The 22,499-nt window shown below is 36.0% G+C and overlaps 1 protein-coding gene across 5 annotated transcripts in view; it reads right to left on the bottom strand.

Annotated features, from left to right (window-relative positions):
• The window catches only part of CTNNA2 (catenin alpha 2), a 1,050,678-nt gene that overhangs the window by 816,516 nt on the left and 211,663 nt on the right, over window positions 1–22,499 (bottom strand). For all 5 annotated transcript variants that reach the window (XM_045549950.1, XM_045549948.1, XM_045549953.1 and 2 more), the window contains one exon: window positions 15,126–15,321. In XM_045549950.1, the coding sequence (XP_045405906.1) occupies window positions 15,126–15,321 (196 nt within the window). The remainder of the gene's footprint in view (window positions 1–15,125; window positions 15,322–22,499) is intronic.

Here is a 22,499-nt window from a genome sequence, read left to right as displayed (position 1 = left end):
CATCAGGGAACTATAATATAATTATTATAAGAAGCAACAAACTGTAGCCCATTCAAATACAGTACACATTTTAAGAGCTTTTCAAAAGGCAATGTTATCAAATACCTTTTGTGCTTTAAAAAGATAATGTTTGAGATCATATTTTATTCCATTCACTAGAGCACAAAAAGTACAAAGAGAAATGGTAAAAATACTGAAAATATTTCAACAATAAGACATCGACTTACACAGCATTAGTTATTTTCAGAAATTCAAAATTGAAGACTAGATTGGCTTAATAGCACCACCAAATTTGAGCTCCCTTGGGTTCTTAAAAGAATTTTTTTAATGTATAGCTTCAAATAAATTGTGCCAACAGTTCATTAAATGCTAATGGTCATACACATTGAAGTGGTAGGAAATATGAACTTAAAACACAGGATTGATCAACAATGGGAGAATTATCTAAGTATTTACTTAAAATATACAGCTTTTCAGCTTATCTTCTAGTTCCATAAAGGAAAAATCATGTCTTTAAAAGTAAATGAATTTTCACATATTCAATTTGAAAATGCTTCATGTTTTCTCAAATTGATTCTGGCATTTATCTAATTCTTAAAATTTTGCAGATTAGATGAGACTGGCATTATTATTTGACAAATAAGAATTCTGACACATAATGGCTGACCTACACCAGGTCATGTATTTGCCTTTTGGCAAAACTGAGTCCCCACTGTCCCCAAGAAGCACACATGGAAAATCACAGAGGACCTCTCTCCTTAGCTTCTACACCACCACAGCCTCTATTTGGTAGGTCAAGGTTTTCCAAGAGAAATTCAGCACTAAGAGGCAACCTATTTCTAAAAGCAAGGTCACGAACACTGCATTGTGTTGTGGAAGTTTAGGAAAAAAAAAAAAAAACAGATGTACTTTTATCTATGTATATTATTTCAAATGGACAAAGAATAGGTTTAATATGTACTTTGGAACTTGGCTGATAAATTAACTTCTGGCTTTGGAGGCAAGGAATAAGGGGAGAAAGAAGGAATAAAGTATAACTCTAGTACTATTGACTAAAGCAACTGGGTTGTTAGTTCCATCCCTAAAGTGGGATAAATAAAAATATTGAGACGATATTAAATAGATATATCTACAGCCAAGGCCCAGAAGTAGAAATTTTGGAATTTTTAGTATATAGATTGAAATGATCAATAGGAAAAAGAAAAGAAAAAGAAAAGAAAAGAAAAGAAAAGAAAAGAAAAGAAAAGAAAAGAAAAGAAAAGAAAAGAAAGAAAAGAAAAGAAAAGAAAAGAAAAGAAAAGAAAAGAAAAGAAAAGAAAAGAAAAGAAAAGAAAAGAAAAAAGAAAATGAAAAAGAAAGCTCAGGTCAAAGCCCTGGAAATTCTAATATCTAGAATTCCAAAAAGATGTGAGACCAGAAAGAGGTAGGAGGAAAAGGAGGTATGGCAGAAGCCAAGAGAGGTAAGAAAAGGGGGTGACCCAGGAGTGAGAGGTGAGTGCTCAACTGTATGAGATGCTATTGAGAGGCTAAGTAAAGATTTACGGAGAAAAATGCCCAGATGTGACCAACAGTTGAGTCCAATGACTCAGAAGATCAAGTTCCATGGATTGATGAGCCTGAGAGCCAGAATGGTATGGGTGAGAAAGTGGCCATTTGTAAGCAGCAAATTTATTTTAAAAACTTACAGAAAATAGATTTGTGATAGAGTAAGTAGAGCAAAGTGTTAACAGCAGATTTAGATGGTGGTTTTGCAGGTACAGGCATTCCCTGTAAAATTTTTTCAACTTCGCTGCACGTTTGAACATTTTCATAATAAAATGATGGGGAAAATGCATAGGAAATATGGTCACCAAATTCAGGACTGTGGTTCCCTGGCCAAGGATGGGCAGTGGGAGGAGAGAAGGAAGGGAATGCACACGGAGGAGCAAGCAGCACAGCTTCCACTGCATTAGCAAGGTTTTACTTCTTAAGCAGAGGGATCTGTACACTAATATTCTTGTTATTCTTCATGTTGTGTTGTTTTGCATAAATTACATTGCACAGTGAGTATGGATTTTTCTTTGGAAAGTTTTAATTAAAAGCAGCAGCAAAATGGGGCAGTTGTTGGAGGGGGTTTGCAATCAGGTAAGTTTTCTCTTTGTTTTAATATATAACATGTTGGCATGCTGTTTGGACTGTTCCAGTAGAAAGGAAGAAACTGACAATTTGAGATTAGGGTGATTACCCAAGCAGAGTCCTCCAAAAGGTGGCAGGGGAAGGGACCAATGGCACCAGTAAAGGGACCAGCCTTTGAGAGAAGCAACTCTTCATTCTTTTTAAAACCATGGCAATACAAGAGTAGGCATAATTGTCAAGCATTTTGACCCTCTGTTTAAAAACAGACAATTTACCTCCTACCTATCCTGTGAACGAAAATAAAATCTTAACCCCCCCTTCCCCAACACTGGATGACTAAATGGACCCCCTCTTGGCCAAGGGGATACTCTAAAACTGATTTGCTGGCCATGAGAAGGGAGGTTAGACATGCCTCATCATGTCCCCCTCCCTTCTTGGAGATATCCTTTGTAACTCATTGACAGGACTAAGGCTATGCAAGACAAACCTGCAGGTCCTGAATTTACACAACAAATGTATGACCATAGCTTGTCTCTGATTAACAGACTTCCTTATCTTAACTTAAAACATTCCAAGTCTCTAGACAAAGCTTCATTACTTTAACCAATTACAAGTCAAAGAGTCTTTAAACCCACCTATAACCTGTAACCCCACCCCCAGCTTTGAGATCTCCCACCTTTTTGGGCCAGACCAATGTATACCTTCCATGTATTGATTTATGACTTTACCCATAATCCCTGTCTCCCTGAAATGTATGAAACCAAACTGTAACCCAGCCACAGCAAGTCCACTTGCTCAAGGCTTTTTGGCCATCACTCCAGGTCATGGTGGTCAAATTTGGCTCAGAATAAACTTCTTTAAATTATTTTACAGAGTTTGACTTCTTTTCCATTGACATATATGTCCATTTCTCTCTATTTTATTAATAGCAAGAAGCCCAATATCAGCTTCTAATGATTGAGATATCTGCTTAGCCCCACAAGGCCAAGGTGACATCTCCATAATTTATTGTAAGGTCTGATTTTTCCATCTTGTCTATATGTCACTCCAGAGGGTGGTCCTCTGGGATCTTTCATTAGCATGCACTTAGCTAAGATTCAGCATTGTGTCAGATGCTTTTGCCTTGCCCTATTTATTTTCTTTTCAAAAGCAGAGTTCCATCTAGAAGCATGCTCACTCAGTCTCAGTTTCAGAAGGGTACAGAGCTAATGAAGACCGCCTGGTTTGCATCAAGTCGCTGACATATATCATAATTAGGGATGCATCAGTGAATCAGCTTCATCTTGAACAATCTTATCCTATTTTTATTCGAGAAGTTTATGTCATATGCATTTTTGATTGAATTATAGACTTAGCCATTGGAGAGGAAATGCTTGATAACCAGGTTTCTTTGCCATTATGTGGTAATAACAAATATATTCCTTTAGGTATGGTTGGAATCAGATGTTCTGTTTAAGGAATTTTCCTTAAAATAAGAGAATTACAAATGAAATTGAGGGGATTTCATGACCTACCTGAAAGATCATTTTATTTTATGATTAAAAATGTCATATTGTCATAAACTTTACAGCTAATCTGTTAGCAAGCGTAAGAGCCCAATCTGTTGCCCAGTCATCGCAAGAATAACAACAATGATGGCAAAGATAAAGGTGAGGACCACCGGGATTTTTAGTCCGCAGTGTGCTAGGTCTGTTGCTGAGCACTTTCCACACATCCTGTCATCTGCTCTTCATACCAGTCCTGGGCCCCACCGAACTCATGAAAACACTGGAGCAGAGAGGATAAGTGACTCGCTCAAGTCATGAGGCGTGGGCACCATAAAAACTGCACAGTTGGAATTTGAACCCGGATCTTCTGCAAAGCCAACTCCACCTATCATGAGCCTCCTGTGGATGTGCCCTCATGTGGAAAGGTCTGTACAGGATGCCTGGGCATTAATGTATATGCTCATTAGCCACTTTCCTGGCTCCTCTTGCGTCTCCGACTTTGTCTTTTTTTTCCCCATGGATTTTTTTTCTTTCTGTGTTTTGTATATCCTGTTATGCCTCTTTAAATATTTTCTGTGAAGGCAAGAACGGCTTTACTTAGACTGACAAGTTTAGACCTCAATAAAGAGTATTAAAGGAAACAGCCCTGAATTGGCAATCTTCTAAACTAGATTTCTGATTTTTATTCATACAGACATATAATTTACCATTCTTTGCAAGTCAGCTTAAGAATAAGAATAGTTCAGCTTTCACACTGTGTGTGTTCTTGCCATTTTTGCTAAACATATCAGCAAAAAGGTTTGTAATTTTTCTTTACTATTGTGCTCAGCTCAATTAATAATCTATCAATATTGATCCATCAATTGTGACAAATGTACAAAAATGTCAGATGTTAATCATCGGGGAAACTGGGTGTGGGGTAAATGATAGCTTTTTGTACTATCTTTGCAAATTTTCTGAAAATCTAAAATTATTCTAAAATAAAAAGTTTATTTTAAAAAATGGAACAGGGTTAGGTGATGTCATGTAGATATAAGTTTTCAAATCAGTGGGATAAATACCTAGGATTGTGATTACTGTGTTGTAAGGTAATTCTATCTTTAGTTTTATTGAAAAAAATAAACCTGCTAAACTGTCATTGAAAGTGGCTGTATCATCTTGTATCCAAATGAATAAAAGCTCCTATTACTCTATATCTTGCCAGCATTTGGTATTGTCAGTTTGGGGGATTTTAGTGATTCTAGTAGGTACACAGTAAAATCCCTTGTTGTTTAATTTGCATTTCCTGAATCACAAATGATGTTCAACATTGTTCCCTATGTTTATTTGCCATCTGTATATTTTCTTTGTTGAAGTGTCTGTTCAGGTCTTTCACCCATTTTTTCATTGGGATGTTCATTAGCTTGTTGAATCTTAATAGTTCTTTATATATTATGGATACAAGTCCTTCATAAGATATGTAATTTACAAATATTTTCTCCCATTCTATGCCTTGTATTAATTCTCTTAGCATTGTCTTCCACAGAGCAAAAGTGTTAAATTTTAATATTAAGTTCAGCTTACCAATTTCTCTTTTATGTATTCTTTTTCATACTTTTGGCTGTTTCATTTTTAAATTGCTCTTCTATAGCCTGATATCATCACCCTGATTATTAACATATTACTTACTTGTCTGTTTCATCTCAAAATGTAATGCCCCTATAGGCAGGGAATATGTGTTTTCTTTATTCTGTATTCCCAGTACCCACAATTGTGCCAGTGTATAGTAGATACCCAAAAAATATTTGTAGAATTAATCAGTCAATGCACATGAAGAATAGCATCAGTATCATATTATACAAAATATGGATAATAATGCTTCAAACAACAAATTGAATGACTTTGAGAGAATAAATTCAAATTATCTTACAAATGGATTGGTCATCAATAAATAGGAGCCATTGTTGCTATTATTCTCACTGAAAGACTATAGCATTTTCAAAAACCAAGGGCTCCAGAAAGAGACTTCAGGTGAAAGAATAATCTACCATTATCTTCCAATCTCTTGCAATAAGAACCACACACAGGGCTCTGTGTGGCTTGAAATGCTCCTGGGCCCTCAACTAATGCAAATTTTGGATGAAAATATATTTTATTTAACAAAATATGCAACAGTTGAAACTACTGCAAATGTTAAAATTTGCATTAATGTGAATCCTGAGGTATATGACATTTTCACATTTACATATTTTTTTCTTCATGATATTTTAACATCAAGCCTCTTTTTACCTTTTTGTCATCACATGTATTGCTAGATTTTTTGTATTTTTTTTTAAACTTCTGATGTTAAAGCTTCTGAAAATTAATTTCATTCCTGGATAGCATCCTTTTCAGTAGGAAAAAAAGACCTGAACTAATTAAAGATGATGTCCATAATGATATATTAAACTTAGGCTACTAGTGATTCTCAAACTTCTGAAGTGTAAGATTCACTGGAGTACAATCTAGAAATAAAGATTTCCAGGTCATTCCAGATATACTGAATGTAGAGTTATGGCTAGGCCTAGGAATCTGAATTTTTATGGACTCCTCCCATCCTCATCCAGGGTATTCTGAAATAGGTGGTCTGTGAACTCCACTCTGAGAAACACTTGTAAAAGAAAATTTCTATAAGGAAGAGGAAGAGGCATCATGAGGGGGTCAGTGAGCAGCAACATGTGGCCACAGTGAAGTGTCACCAGATCCCAGGCGTGGCTGCATTATTACACTGAAGAAAGACATCCACCATTCCAATTTCAAAGTCTGCCCTTGCTGGATCTAGTACATATGCCCTTTATTATATTACTTGAATGGTATCATTTTAAAAAGGAATGGATATACACTCAGCAAAGTCCAGGCTCATAGAAATGAGCCCCATAGAGAAAAATAAATTCTCTTTCCATCTCTTGCCTAAGATTTGCCTCTCAAATCCCTACTTTCTGTCCTAGAATTCTTTTCTTCTCCAAAAGTGCTCTGCTTCAATGGAGACCTGCCTCCTCTACATAGAAGTGAAATCTCACCCTAAGACCAATAGGAGCCCAAAGTAGAACACAGTAACTAATGTACCATCCATTCAAGGGAAGTCAGATAGCAGCCAAGCGTCCCCTTTAGAGAAGCTGGCCCCTATGGAAAGTGCTGCAGGAAAGTAGACACTCCACCCACCCTGTACTGTGTTGCTTTACATATATATATGGCAGCTGGAGGAGGAAGGGTGGGACTCTGTGACAGTGGGAGCTTCCTGGTCATGGAATAGCCTCTGACCAGCTCTCAGCTCAGGAGTTCACATTGTTAGTAATGGAGTTTTTGTCAGACCTGCTCATTCCACCAACACCACACCACCAAAGAAGGTGAGGAAGGAGTGAGCCACCAGGCCATCAGAAAGTACAGGTTCATCTCTTCTCAGAGATGTGAAGGATACCTTTCTCTCACCCTGTTACTTCTTCTCAGTCTTGTACTCTGTGTCTTAGCTCATTGGTTATCAGTTTTACTCAATAAACATTGATTGGGGAAAAATAAAATAACAGAACTCAACCAATAATATCACCATAGGGTTTCATATTTGAAGTTATATCAAAACAGACAAAAGAAAAGACTGCATGTGCAGTGAATGGCTTGGCCATCTCTTTGATTTAGGAAATGATCCCATGAAGAAGCCACCTCATTCATCTGTACCTCCTTGTCACTTTGCTTCATGAGCTTCCGCTTAATTTTGAGTTAGTGCTATATATCTCTCTGTCTACACTTTGGCCTGACACATCTTGATGGCAGGGTCATATCTTACTTGTTTTGATTTGTAATCACCCAGAGATTGAACAATCTGAAAATGCTATTGTCAACAGAATGTAGGACATCTAAGCAACCACTCCATGGCTTAAGAGGATGTGGAAACATAATAATAGGATGGCAGTGGAGAAGTATTAAGGATGGATTATAAATCCTATGGCAAAGAACCAATCTGTGTTACACTGCTAAATGGATCTGCTTACTGAGCAAACATAAAAAAGGGTGCCTATCTTTCAAAGCACAGCTTTTGGATCTATTTCAAATTGAAGGAGATTCACAAATATAATATGTGAGCATTCCATTTCCAGCAGATGCAGTTACACACCAAATAAACACATTGCATAAAAAATTCTTAGACAATTAAGCCTATTATAAATTGGCCTTTTCAGTTGCATTCAAGGAAGGAGAGTAATAGTTAGCTGTATTCAATAAATAAAATCCCTTAAAAATGTATGGGAGACCCACACAAATGCCAGCAACAGACAAAAATATAAAAACATTTCCAACAGTGGTCAAATATCCACGGTCCATTAAAACCACCTCCATCTTTGTTCAAAATAATTGAGATCATTCCATCCAATCTGCTTTGGCTTGTTTCCTACAAAACATTGTTGGGGATCTCTCTCCTCCCTGCCTGCTTTCTAGATAAAGAAATGTCCCTTCAGCATCACTTCATCCAACCCTGAGCCTTTTTCCTTTGTATCTATAATTGTGGCTCCCTCTCTTCTTATATGATATGATACTTATTTAGTCTGGAAAAAATAAGCAAGCAAGAAAACAATTATATTCTTTCCTAGCCATCAATGTTTCTCCATTACTCTTCTATTTATCTCCTTTTGCTCTATGACAATCTTCTGAAGTATGACTTAAGTGCTCACTATGTGCAGGCATTGTACCAAGCTCCAAAGATAGAGACAAAAACATAAAACATGGCCCCTCAGTTGAGTACTAGGCTATACAAGGGCAAAAAGAAATCCATGCAATATATACTGTAATGATGACCAAAGAAAGGTCTGGTCAGCTTTTCAGCCTACAACAATTACTTCACCATCTATTCTGTTCTTTCAACATCTATTCCTTTCTTTTGTTTAGCTATTACGCTTTTAGCTTCCTAAAAATGCACCTTTTAATATAATTAATGACACCTTTCTAGCAAAATCCAAAGCATTTTCTCATTATTCATCCCCTACAATCTCAGAAGATTTTCACATGGTTACAACAATGTTCTAGAGTCTAGATTGATCACTGTCTCCTTTACAAAATATGCTATTCCCTTGGATTTCCAGATTCTGTACTGTCTTTGTTCTCTAGCCACATTTCAGGGAATGCTTTCCCTCTCTAATTTATTTCTATTTCATTTTCTAACCCTACTTTGGCCTTCCTTCTAAAACTATACCTTTATCCCTTTACTCTTCTCTATCTATTGGCAAATACTTAAAGAAAGCTCTGTCTCTGAAAGCTTCATTTATCAACTTGAAAGACTTTCAAATTTCTCTCTGTCCCCAAAGTTCCATTCCCAAAGCATTAGCCATTTGCTAGGCAGTCCTCCTCATTCATCAGTCATAAATCAAAACTGTATTCTCTCCCCTGCCCCTATCACCCTTAAATCCTTCCCGATTAAGGGAAAAAAACGTAAAACAAATTTTGATTCTTATCTTTTCCATTCAATAAAGTGGAAAATCTTTTATTCTTTTTTGCAATGCCTGTGACATTTAGTTCCTTATTTCTGTTTCCATTGCCACCACCTCAATCCTGGACCCTCAAAGTACTGTGTTTTGTTTTGTTTCCCCTGCTATTGCAATAATACCTAAGTAATCTGTCTGAGTCCAGTCTTTTTCTGATTCAGTCAGCTTTCCCTGAGGTTTCCATATTAACCTTTCTAAAACATCACTTAAATGGGTAGCAACCAACCAGCTAGCTCTCTTCTTTCCTCCCCCCCCTTCTTTCCTTCCTTTCTTTCATCATGTTGTCTATACTCAGCCTAATTCCTGAACTCTTCCCAATTTGTTCCTTTCCCATCATCTTATATTTCTAACTGTACCTGAATATGAAATTTCTCATCAAATCACGGCTTCTCTGTCCAGCCCCCAATTATCAACATCATTCTTGTCCCTTGCCTTTGAAAATTAGGTTGCTTAAACTGAAATTCTTATCCCACTATTCTTTACAAATTTTTAATTAATGTTCAGCTTAAACATCACCTCCTTGTTAATTTCAGCTATATGCCTTTATTTTTCCATAATTCCTTAAATGTTTAACTGCCCTGAAGATTTGACTACCTAGCATATACTTAAAACATATTACCCAAGTACCTAGAGAATGTCAGGCTTAGTAATACATCATTTAGCATAGGTTATATCTATCCATAATGTATTAATATAGAATATAGAATAAATTAGGTTGTTTCTCCTATATAAGTCTTACCTAGATACCTCTAAGTAAACTATAAGCTCATAAACCTTGTATAATGACTGACTGTCATCAGCTGCCTAATGTGAAACACTAGCTGACTAACATGGATGGCTGAGTTATCCAAATGGGGCTGATGGGCAAGAACTGTATTAGCCTACCTCTTTTTAAATTAGCTCTCCTATGGAATAACTGGAGAGGTTTAAAACCCTTGATGCCTGGGTCCCACTCCAGAGATTCTGATTTAATTGATAAGGGACAAGGCCCGGACATCAAAATTTCAAAATATTCCCAGGCAATTCTAACATTAATAAAGTTTAAGAACCCTAATGCATAGTCCAGAAAGAGTTTTTGGTCCAGGAATATCTTGGTGGTAAACACCAAAAACATTCTAGCATTCTCTGTCCCACACCTTCCTTGGCCCAGAGCTTCACCAGGAAGGCATGATTGGAATAAGTCCCTTGTCATTCCTCATTTCCAAGAAGCTTTTCTATATATGGTTCACGAGCTGCACAGCTATCCACTCACAGTTTGCTGGCACCACTTACTACCATCACCAGCTCTAAGCCACACTGAGCTATTTAGTTCTTTTCAGGAAGACTAACAGATGTTGATTCAGCTCTCCAGCATCCTGCTTGGAAGGGGCCAGGATTGCTCAACAATGGGAATTAGAGCTATTGCCATAGGCAATACAGATCGATTTAATAAATCTACACTAACTTCTATATAACAGTTAGGTATTTTTGTAATCCCTTGTGACCTCATTTAGTAAAACAATCCATGAGGTAAACACAACAATGATTGCCTATATTTGAAAAACAGAGAAACTGAGGCTGAAAGTGGTTAAGTGATTTAGCTTAAATAATCTAGTTATTTGCTAAAGTAAGATTAGAAATTGGATATCTTAACCAAACTGCCCATGCTCCACTGATTTCACAAGAAAGCCTCCTTTCTAAATATCACCTGCCATGTGCTAGAGAACCATGCTGGGTACTTTAGGAGTAGAAAGAAATAGATACACATCGTTGTTTCTATTCTGATGAAGCTTAAACTTAGGTAATATACATATATCCAATTACTTTAATTATGTTTAAAATGGACAGAAACACACACACACACACACACACACACACACAGAGATATTCTGTCTTTACCCAAGTCTAAAACCTAAGAGTTCTAAGTTTCGAGTAAAATGATATCTCTTGACAATTTATTTTTGTTACTTGTTTTAAATATAAATGCTATCATAAGCCTACTCAAAGACTTTTTTTTACAGATATAGGAAAATATTTTACTAGAATATTCGAGGGTAATAGTCACCACTCATACTGAGCACTTTTTAAAATCTGGCAGGCAGCCAAGTTTTAAAAAAGATAATGTATTTTTTAAACAATAAAGAAATTCAAATAACACTAATTTTAACCATATGAGATACAATAATAACATAGTTAAATAATTTCATCTATAATCTGGCCAGATTACAGTATTTATAACCATAAATATTGTGACACTTCAAAAGAAAAACAATAGATGATTCTATATTAAAAATCTGAAAAAGGACATGTGCAATATGAAAATTTCTGGCATTTACTCATGCTGAAAATTAAAAAAATTAGTGACAATACTTTTTAAAAGTTTGATTATAAAAAAGCAAAAACAATGCAAGAGTAAAACTAATAGATTTAGCTCCGAAAGTACATATCACTTAGTAATAATTAAGCCATGTATGGATGCTGGAGGCACTTCAAAGGAGGTTATTGGTTCTAAATGTGTTTCCATAATTCCATGATATTCCATGAATATCATGTTCCATATTGTGGAAGACAGATTTCTATTTTAGAAGGAAAGATACATTGTTTTAAAGTTTTCAATAACTGAATACCTTGCCCTACTCCACACTCCCTCCCTTCAAGCTCCTTTCTCCCCACCTTTCTCTGAAAATCAGCTCAGCCTCTTATAGGTGAATAAAATCTGGGGAATGGGTAAACAGGAAAATTGGGTAAAGCCAGATAGAATAAAGAGATTAATAAGGAGCTGAGCTAGAGAAGGAAAAGAAAGAAGATAAGAGAAACTGTGGGCACCTAATTCAAGTAAGAGACCAAGGACTTTGTTGTCAGAGAGGAGAGGCACCATTCACACTTGACAAGTATGGAAAGTGGATGGGAGATACTGGAGAGTGACAGAAACAAAAGAGAATTTTAAAGGCTTTTACCAATAATTTTTGTTGTTGCTATTTTGGTTACTATAGTAATGTTTCCTTGAATTTGACACTGTTCAGAAAAAGGAACATGTGGCAGTTGAACTTTATACAGGTTACAAACAGGCATCATTTCTGATGCATAATTTTTCTGTAATGAGAAATAGAGGAAGTTTAAAATATCCTCTAGAAGAGCAACCACTCTTAGCTGTCCTAAATTACCATCTTTAGAAATTTCTTAACCTAATACCCCTAAGATAGGCTGGCCAAGAACTATGTTGGTTATCATATTATTCCCACAAAAACACCATTTCATATAAGCTTCAAGAAAACTGAAACATTAATTTCTGTAGCATGTGTGAAAACTAATTTACAAGGAAAAAAAAAGAAAGCCTAAAAAGGGTTGTTGAAACTAAACAGGAAAATTTCTCACCATAGAAGATAAATGCTTTGAGAAAGAAGCTCAGGAACCAATCAAACCCCTCTCCACCATGCTATCTTGATTGCAAAGATGGTTTTATGGGTGTATACATTTGTCAAAACTTATCAAAATGTGAACTTTCAATGTGTGAAGTTTATTATATGTCAGTCAACCTAAAAAAGAAAAAACAATAAAACCCAAACCAACTATCCAAGCTATAGATGCATAGAAACAAACAAATATCCACCTGCAATTCAGAAGGAATATCAGTGCTCAAATGCACTTGCTTGAAAACATATCAGGTTTCAAGTTACCAAAACACATACACAAATATACTCCCATTCACCTAGTTGAAATATGGCATATTTAACATTTCAAATTAAAGTAGCAATTTAAATTAGGGTAATATAAATGAAATTATCTTCTGGGGGAAGAAGAAGTTAGGCAAGAAGATGAAAGCATGAAGACTAGAGAATGCTGGTATAGAAGATGGGTTGATATTTCCAGGTACTAAATATCAGCTGTGAATTAAAAAGGTAGTAGGTTTGCGAGAACAGGGAAAGACCACTCATTCACTTATTCATTCATTCATTCAACAAATATTTAATGAAATCCTATGAGTACTAGGTATTGCAAAGCAATGATCAGCAAAAGAGACATGGTCTGGTCTCTGCCTTCATGAATCTATAGTGAGGCAGGAAAGAAAGTCACCTCACCAATATTTAATTATCCCACGAAAAATGACAAGGAAAAGATCCATGAAAAAGTATGACAACAGTGTCAGAGAAAGTTTTTCTGAGAAGGTGTTCTTTGAGCTGGGATGTGCAGAATGAATCATCCCAAACAGTGTGAAAGGGGACAGTATGTGTAAAGGCCCTGGGGCAGGTAAACATAGTGCTTTTGAATAACTGAGGCAGGAAGTGGTCCCTTAAACAGATATTTAGGAATTAAGATCTATGAAACTTTATAAGATACTGTATTTGAAAGGGAAGAGAAGTAACAAGAATGATACCAAGATTTATGCAACACACAACTGGATAGGTATGTGTGGCATTCTCCAAAATAGGAAATGCAGGAGGGAGATCGAGCTGCAGAGTAGGTGTCTGTTATGATTTCATGGCCCTTAGAACTTTCAACTAAAGATGCTGAGTAGAACCACACAACATATTAAAATTCTGTGTGTCAAAGGACACAACTGAGCAAAAAGGTAACCTATGGAAAAGGAGCAAATGTTTGCAAATCACTATCTGATAAGGTATGAATATCTAGAATATATAGAGAACCCCTACAACTCAATCACAACAACAAAACCAAATAGCTTCATTAAAAAATGGACAAAGGACTTGACACATTTGTCCGAAGAAGGTATACAAATGCCCAGAAGCATGTGAAAAGATGCTCAACATAGCTAGTTATTAGGAAAATGTAAATCAAAATCCACAATGAGATATCACCTCACACTAATTATGACAGCTGCTATCAAAAGACCCAAAACAAAACAAGTGTTATTGAGGATATGGAGAAATTAGAGCCCTTGTGCACTGTTAGTGGGAGTGTAAAATGATGCAGCCACTATGAAAAAAAGCATGGAGGTTCCTCAAACATTAACAATGTAATTACCATATGATCTAGCAATAAATATCACTTCTGGGTATATATCCAAAAGAACTGACAGCATAGTATCAAAGAGGTATTTTTAAGTCTCTGTTCATAGCAGCATTATTCACAAGAGGCAAAAAGTGAAATCAACCCAAATGTCCATGGATAGATGAATGAATAAACAAAATATGGTAATGTACATACAATGAAATGTTATTCAGCTCTAAAAAGGAAGGAAATTTTAACACACGCTATAATATGTATGAAACTTGAAGACATTTATGCTAAGTGAAATAAGCCAGTCACAAAATTATTAATACTAATACGTATGATTTCATTTAAATGATGTATTTAGTGTAGTAAAACTCATAGAAGAAAGTAGAATGGTTATTTCAGGGGCTTCAAGAAAGAGGATACGGGGAATTGTTTAATGGGTATAGAGTTCAGTTTTGCAAGATGAAAAAGTTATGGAGATTGGCTAATTGATGATGTGAATACACTTAACACTACTGAACTGTACAATTAAAAATAGTTTATGATTTTATGTTTTGTATTTCATTACAAATAAAAATTTTAAAATGCTAAATGAACAGTATGACAGCTAGCTAAATAGATAGGTAATTGATCTACCTATCGCTAGCTAGCTAGCTTTGTGAGGAGAGCTGTGGACTGAAAATATAAATTTGGGGATCATAGGAAACAACAATAATTTTCTTATGCTACTTTATATTCTCTTCCCCCTTCCCCCTTCATCCTTCAAATCTTGAGTTTTCCGTAACTCCGTAAGAATGAGGTCTTCTATCCCATGCTCCCTAAAGCTTGAGTTTGACATAAGTCTGATTTTCATCTACCAAGGGAAAACAACTTGAAGATTTTGAAGTAACAGCAGTCATGGAGTATCTGTAGCTGTGCTACACTGCAACAACAAAAAATATCTCTATTTGTGCACCTAAGTCCAGCAAACTTTAAAAATGACAAGTATAGATAGAGAGGAAGAAAATAAGACTATTCCTTTGAATGAATATCCACTAATTCAAGAGAAAAATCCATTGTTTGCACAACATACATCCCTCTTGAACAAGAGTCTCCTGCCTACCTTGTTTGCGAACATCCTCTACAGCAGCCACCAACTCTTCTTTGAGATCTTGACTCTCCTTAGCGATCTGTTCACCCTTTTCCAGGAAGTTCTGAGTGGCTTGCTCTACAGATGCAGCCAGCACATGGGCTTTCTTTGACCTCCCTTTCTTTTTACCAGATGGACCTTTGTTGCTTGTGTTGACAAGTGTCGTCACCTTAAATATAAAAGAAAAACTGTAAACCTACTCTGTAAAATGGTCCAGAAATATCATTTATTATCTCATAATTTCTAAATATCTTGTGTGTATTAGATCATGGGATTTCATCATTAAATCATGAGTGCACATCACATAGCTTCATCACATAGCCTCATAAGGCAAACTGTGGGAGTATATAGATTGGCACACAAATAAAACACCCATTATTTATTTCCTGTAGAAAAACCAAAAGCATATGAATAAGTAGAAACAGTAGACTTGCCAGTAGCTCAAATTTTCCAGTTCACTCATTTTCGCAGATTGACAAGTACAGTGCTCCTGGGAGTAATTAGCCTTGGGAAGGTAAGAAAAGCAAAGCCAATGTGGAACTACCTCTAAGAATCAAGTTAGGAGAACCAATATCCAGTCCTAAGCTACATAAGTAGGGCAGAGATGAATGAGCAATTAATAAACAGTGGGTGGTCAATACCCAATATGTATGTGTTACTTTCCAAGGAGTTGGGAAGATTTTTGCTATTTCTGATTTCATCTTATAAAAATAAAATGGCAAATTTGATGTGAGAGGACTAAATGATTCAAGCTCAATGTTAACCAGCTAAAGTTTCCAGAATCAAAATTAGATTTGCATTTATTATCACTCCTTTTCTATGTATCATAATTTAGACATACATCTCAACTGCCAAACTTTTTTTAGCACTGTATCTAGAGCTATTTAATTTGCTAACAAAGCTCTTAATATCTTTCAATCAACTTGTTAACTCCTATAGATGTCCAAACCTTTATTTTCTACCATGGAGAAGTTTGGAAGGGAGATGAATGCAACTGCTCTATATTCTGTTCAGCAAAAGTTGCCAGTCATGTTTACCACTGTATTTTTTTTTTTAATCAGCTTCATAAGAATGTCAGGTCCGTGCTTTATTTTCATTGACATTTATTTTGTTTAGCAGACTAAAGATTTTCTTCGAGGTTATCAAGAAAGCCAGTCCACAGAAAAGTTCCAAATGCTGTGGCTTTGGGGATTTACTCCAAATCCCAGAGCAAGCAAAGTGATTAGTCAAAGTCACAATTAATGGCCAGTTTATAGGGCAAGAGATAACACCAAAAGAAAAACAGTATTGAATATATGTGAACTAAAATGATGAATACAGGGAGAGCCAATGCTTAAGAAATGGTTAATGCAGCATCATATTCAGCTCTCTTTTGATTGCTAAAAAATTATTATAGGTACAGTGAATTTAAGAGAGGCTACAAGGACATTTAAGTCCGCACGCTAGATAGACAAGAAGGGTAAAATCATTAAAAATGAGAATGTCAGATAATGGTGGTTTAGCTGTAAAATGTGTATGTAGTGGGGAACACAATGTAGTCTTCAGTTTCACCCACAAAGAAGCAACCATAAGAAAATAGCTTGTCACAAGGACTGCTTTTCTGAGGTGCAAGAAGGAATGTTCTCCTTAATGAGGATTTACTCTAACGCAATGACACACTACTCTTCCAAGAACCTCAATGGCCCAGACCAGCCAATATCGGCAAACAAGCACATAAGCCCCTTTAACTAACACAGCATCCATTTCTAAAACCTGTATTTAGGCTAGGCTTTTTTTTATCACAGGAAAACATTCCCTATATTCATAGAAATCTCATTAATTCTCATTTTATACATAATTCAGAGAAGTTTTGTGATCTAATTTTTCAGACTTCACAAATTATAAAAAAAATAGAGGGAGGAGGGAGCTGTTGATTTTATGTAAACTGACGATTTTAAGAAGTCGAAGCTGATAGTGAATCTACCGAAATAGCTACATGACTATGTCATGAGTTCCTTTTCTGCAGAGGCAAAAATATTTCAACTCTTCCGTTCCTCTGTTATCTCATGGTGCATTACTGTGTTAAGCACAGTTTAGATAATGCTAATGACAAGCCAAGTGTCAGTTATGTGGAAAAAAAAAATGTTGAACGTTACCAGGAAGTTCCTAAGAAAAATGCAATTACCTCCAAAAGAAGCAAATCAATCCTCTTTTAGTAAAAGCTCCCATTTACTCATGGGTGGAAGAGCATGAAGGGAGGAAAGAGAGAAGAACAGAAAGAAAGGGATGGGCCTCCATAAAGGCTCATGTCTTAATCAGTTTAAAGAAACACTTGTCAGCACACTCCACTGCTATTCAGTGTTTCACTGGAGTACAAAGTCAATTAATTAGATAAGAAAAAGAAAGAAGAGACATAAATATTAGAAAGGTAGGCATTAAATTATATCATTAATTACAGAGAATATGATTCTCAAGAAAACACACAAAAATTAAAAGACAAACAATTAGAATTACTCTTAGAGCAAAGAGCAAGGTGGCTAAATACTAGATAAACAACAAAAATCTAACAGAAGATAAGTAACCAAGGAGAAATATAGTTTTAAATATTCCATTCACAATAACCATAATTTGCTATGATTAGAGATATCCATAACACAACATGTAGAATACTGTATGGAGAAAATGATAACATCTTCATGAAGAGCATAAAAGGTGACCTAAACAATAGAGAGACATACCATATTCTTGGATGGAAAGACTCAAGATCGACAAGATGTCATTTCTGCCCACTTTATCCAGATATTTACATAGTAAATCAGCAAGAAAGCTAAGAAAATTTCCTCTCACTCAGTTCTTTACCGTAAATGCAAAAAGCTTTTAGTAAGTTAGAGAAGGATTATTTAGTAGGTAAATATGCAGGACTCTTGTGGCTTTCTGATCATATAAAATGAGTAGAAATAAAAGTAGTTGAGATCCAATAGCAGGTGAGAAAGTGAGAGTGGATCTTTTTAGGGTTAAACTACTCCTGGGAGTCCTCAGGCTAGCCCTCACTATGCAATTCTTTAATTCAGTCCCACTCTCCTATTAGCCATGCATATTCTCTCATCACCGTATAAGAATCTATAATACTACACTATTGTACATTTTCCTTCTCTTCCACTTGAAGCAGCCATTTTCACCTTGATATTATATGCCTTTATATTTCTAGAGCTATGCCTATATTAAAGTTAAGATTCACTTGCTTCAGTTCTATCTTGGTATTTTACAGGTAAAAAAATACAGCCTAGCAAAACACCATAGGTAGAAAAAATAACTCCCTCAAATTCACACGGCTCAAGGGAAACTAAAGGCTAAATGATTCTTGTTCTCTATACTGTATCTTTGGAACTTTAGAACTCAGTGTCTCCTCTTATTTTATCTTCTAACAGAATCAGAGCCTATTAAAGGATAAAATAATTTTAAAATATATTTCTTCTCCACAATTGTTTCACTTCATTTATGTGTATCCTACTCATTGCATTTCATACAGAGTGATATTTAGATAGCTTAAGGTATATTTATCAATGTTAGTGAAATGTTAACCAACTATTATATCCTACTTTCCTGCAATGCCCTGATGTGTTTAAGAGTCTCAGACTGAACTAACACATCAGGGCTTCTTGTGTATGCTGAGAGTAAAAGGACAAAAGTATTTCAAAAACCTTGTAACTAACCAAACAATAGATCTTAGGGACCTATGTAATAGTGATCTTCTAGAGGTAAAACAAAGAAGAATAAAGGACATTGTTGCTCACTCATGAAGAATAAAAACATACTACAGATGAAGAATCAAAAAGTTTTTAATGCAGAAAACCACTACTTGGACCCACAGATCTATCCACCACCTCTCAAGTTAGTTTAGGGAATTTGAGAATGATCAATTCTAATCAACAGTGCAGTTGGCTTCTGTATAATAATGTGGTTGGATCCATGATTGGATGCCTTACAGAGGTCAGAGTAGCAGGAAACATTCTGATCAAAAGGTGATAGCCACACAGGCTGGCCAATTGCTGGAGTTACAGTATCTGTGCCTAAAGTTTGACACCCAGATTGACATTAGATCTTCGTAGAGGGTACTTACAGGCTTTTAAGTGTCTAGTTAAAAGCTTATTAGCAGTCTTTTAAGAAATGGTTTGTTCTGTGCAAATCTCTGGTTGAATATTATGCCTCCCTCTACCCACACCAGGGATTCTCTCTAATCCCCACTCTCAACTTCCACCCAAGGCAAGAATCCTTCAAGATCCACAAACTCTCTTTTCCTCTCTATCAATTTGCAGGAACATTTTTTTTTTTTTTGTACAGTAGGAAAAAATGCAAAGTCCCAGCAACAGAGACTAGTAGGAACAGCATGAATGTTGACACATGTAAAAATGGACTTGATGTTTTCCAAGGCAGTAAGGTGATCAGTCTTACTTGAGAATAAGGCTAACCTATGGATGATATGGAAATTGGAACTAACTGCACAGCACTCATGTGTAAAGATGGAGGTAAAACTTCCATCAAGCAGGTGGGAGGGGGGAGGAGGGCACGGGTGAAATCAAACCTAATAGGTACAGTGTACACTATCTGCATGATGAGCATACTTATAACTTTGTCTCAAGCAATATAAAAGCAATCCATGTAACCAAAACATTTGTACCCCGCTAATATTCTGAAATTTAAATGAAAGAAAGGTTAGATAGATGTAGTGGAACGAAACTTTGAAAGGCTTTAAAAGCCAAGCTAAGGAATTTGGATTTCATTAGTCACTGCCAATTTTTTAAAAAGAGAAGCATATGTTTAAAGTGTCCATTTTCTCTTTCCATTCATTTCTCAGCCTACTGAAATTTTGCTCTCATCCTCACATCTCCTGTAGCAGAGTCGTCTTAAACTGATCTCTCACTGAGGTAATTAATAGGTTGCCAAAATCAAATTATTTTTATCTTATCTTACCACTCTGCCACATTTAGTGCTGTTGACTCAATTCCATTTCCTCTTAGAAATATCTCCTGGATAATTGTCTTAGCAATAATCTTTTCTGTCTCAAAATTCATATAGCTTGAAAAAAGACAAACATTATCTACCACCAAACTCACTTCTCTCTGTACCCATCTTTATCTCTCTCCCTCCTATACCAGGAAAGGCCTGCTGCTACCATCACCCCATTAACTAATCTTCTGATTACACCCTCCAGACTCTTTTATTATCTACATCAACATCCCTCTAAATCTTGGATGTACCACTCTCTGCAGGATCCCCAACCTCAAACTAGGAAGATTCTCAACTTTTCTCCAGCCCTATCCCAAATATTTTCTCAATCTCCCTGCCTCTCATTAAAGAAGAGAAAAAATTCTGGAGGTCACAGATAAGACTACAAGTGGTAAAGGGCCCTAGGACCTTGACCTAACAATGGTCCCGGTGAACCCTGGCCAGTGGAAAACCTCAGCAACAGCCAGAGGATGGGCACCATCATTTTCAGATATGTTGATTGTGTGATCTGAGAATATAACTGAGACCCAAGCTGGTGTAGACTTGTCAGTAGACACATCATTCCCGCACAATAGCAGTAGTGTGGTAACCAGTACCACTTCATTATTTTTTCTTTCTCACTATGTGTGTTAGTATAAGGCCATTTGTCTATCTGACCAGGTCTCTTCTACTTGATCTGCTTCTAGGACCTAAAAGCTCAATAGAAAGTAAATACCTCTTTCCTCAAAACAATGATAAGCAATAGTGAGAGCACCAAGGCCCTTTGTCTTGGCAACTCTGGCACACCTTCCCCAAAACAGTACCAGTGTAGTTTGTCCAAGCCTTACTCATGTGGCAGTCAACTGAAAATTTTTAGAACACTCATAATCCAAATGAGCTCTTTTAAGCACCAGTGTCACCTGGACTTTTAGAAATGTAGAATTTCAGGCCCCACCCCAGACCTACTCATATGTCATTCACGTGCACATTGAAATCTGTCTGAGAAGCACTAAATTCTAGTATGTGGATTTTCCAAATTTACCATGCTGAAGAGTCACATAGATGCCTGTAGAAAACAAATTTCTAGACCTGACCCACAGATCTTCTGATCAGGTAGGTTGGGCTAGGGCATTTTGCATTCATCATATGATATCATGATTTGTATGGATTATTGACTTTACTTTCAGAAATATTTCTCCAGGAGTCTAGCTGAAGCAAACCAAAGTAAGAGAGAAATCAGGGACTTCTAAGAGGTAAACTCTTCCGCTTGTTTTAGGGGCCATGACACATCTTGAGTTCTCAAAAATAACTTGCTAATGAATTGATTCACTCACTGGCTCTTGGTGGGAAGGCAATCTCCTCTCAAGCAATCACAAGGAACTTTGAAAGGTCAGAGTATATAGATGTGAATGAAGTGAATTAAGCAATTCTTTGAGCTCTCCAGAAACATCAATAAAGGAGAACCAAGAACTGCAAATAAAAAGGATAACTTGGCATGGTTTTGCTAGATGCCTAAAGACTCAGGCACTTTGCAGACATGAGTAGTAAGTCTTTGTGAATTCTACTGCTGTGTTGCTCTAAAATAGTTCATTTTTCATGATTACTCATGTAACGCAAGAGAGGGCTTGATTGCTGCCACAACTTACAAAAATTAAAATTAAAAGAATTAGAAATTCCTTAAAGAGGAAAACTGGTATAACTTAAAATAGGAACAGCTTAAATTCTCAAATGGCAATATATTTGATAATGTCAAACCTCTCAGGAGAAATCTTAATTCAGGTTTTAATGAACAGTTAAAAATTAACAGCCAAGTAATAAGTCAAAAAGCTATTTTCCTTGAATTATTCTTCCATGACAACCTGATTTCATCCATTTAGTAATTATACAGTAAGCACAAATATGGGTTGTGTTTTTTTCCTTATAAAATATATGAAAAGATGTATACTCACTTTCAAGGATACTCTATTAGAAGTTATTTCGTAGAGCAGAATCTCTATGAGATTTAAGGTATATGTATGTTGTATACATTGAAGAGAAGAACAGAACAGCAAAGTTAGAGAAGTTCTAGAGCAAAAGTAGGTGATAATACAGACTTATTTCAAGCTCACTAATAATGAAAGTAAAACTTCCATATCTTAGAAACTACTGTACTAGGATCTCTTGTTGAACTGGTCATTTCAACCAAACACAATTCTATACCCCATAAAAAGAAATAAATCCTAAGAACCACAGTTATTGATGCTTGCATATCTTTAAAAGTCAGAATCAGAAACAATAATCTTTTAATGATGCATTAATAATATATGGGGGAGGGCAACCCAAAATTAGTCTGTCTCTTTTTCTTTGAAATTTCCTCCCAGTTATCTTATACTAACCTTGTAG

This window comes from Lemur catta, chromosome 4 (genome assembly GCF_020740605.2).
Source record: "Lemur catta isolate mLemCat1 chromosome 4, mLemCat1.pri, whole genome shotgun sequence".
NCBI classification, from domain to species: domain Eukaryota; kingdom Metazoa; phylum Chordata; class Mammalia; order Primates; family Lemuridae; genus Lemur; species Lemur catta.
This window is presented reverse-complemented; position numbering and strand designations above follow the sequence as displayed.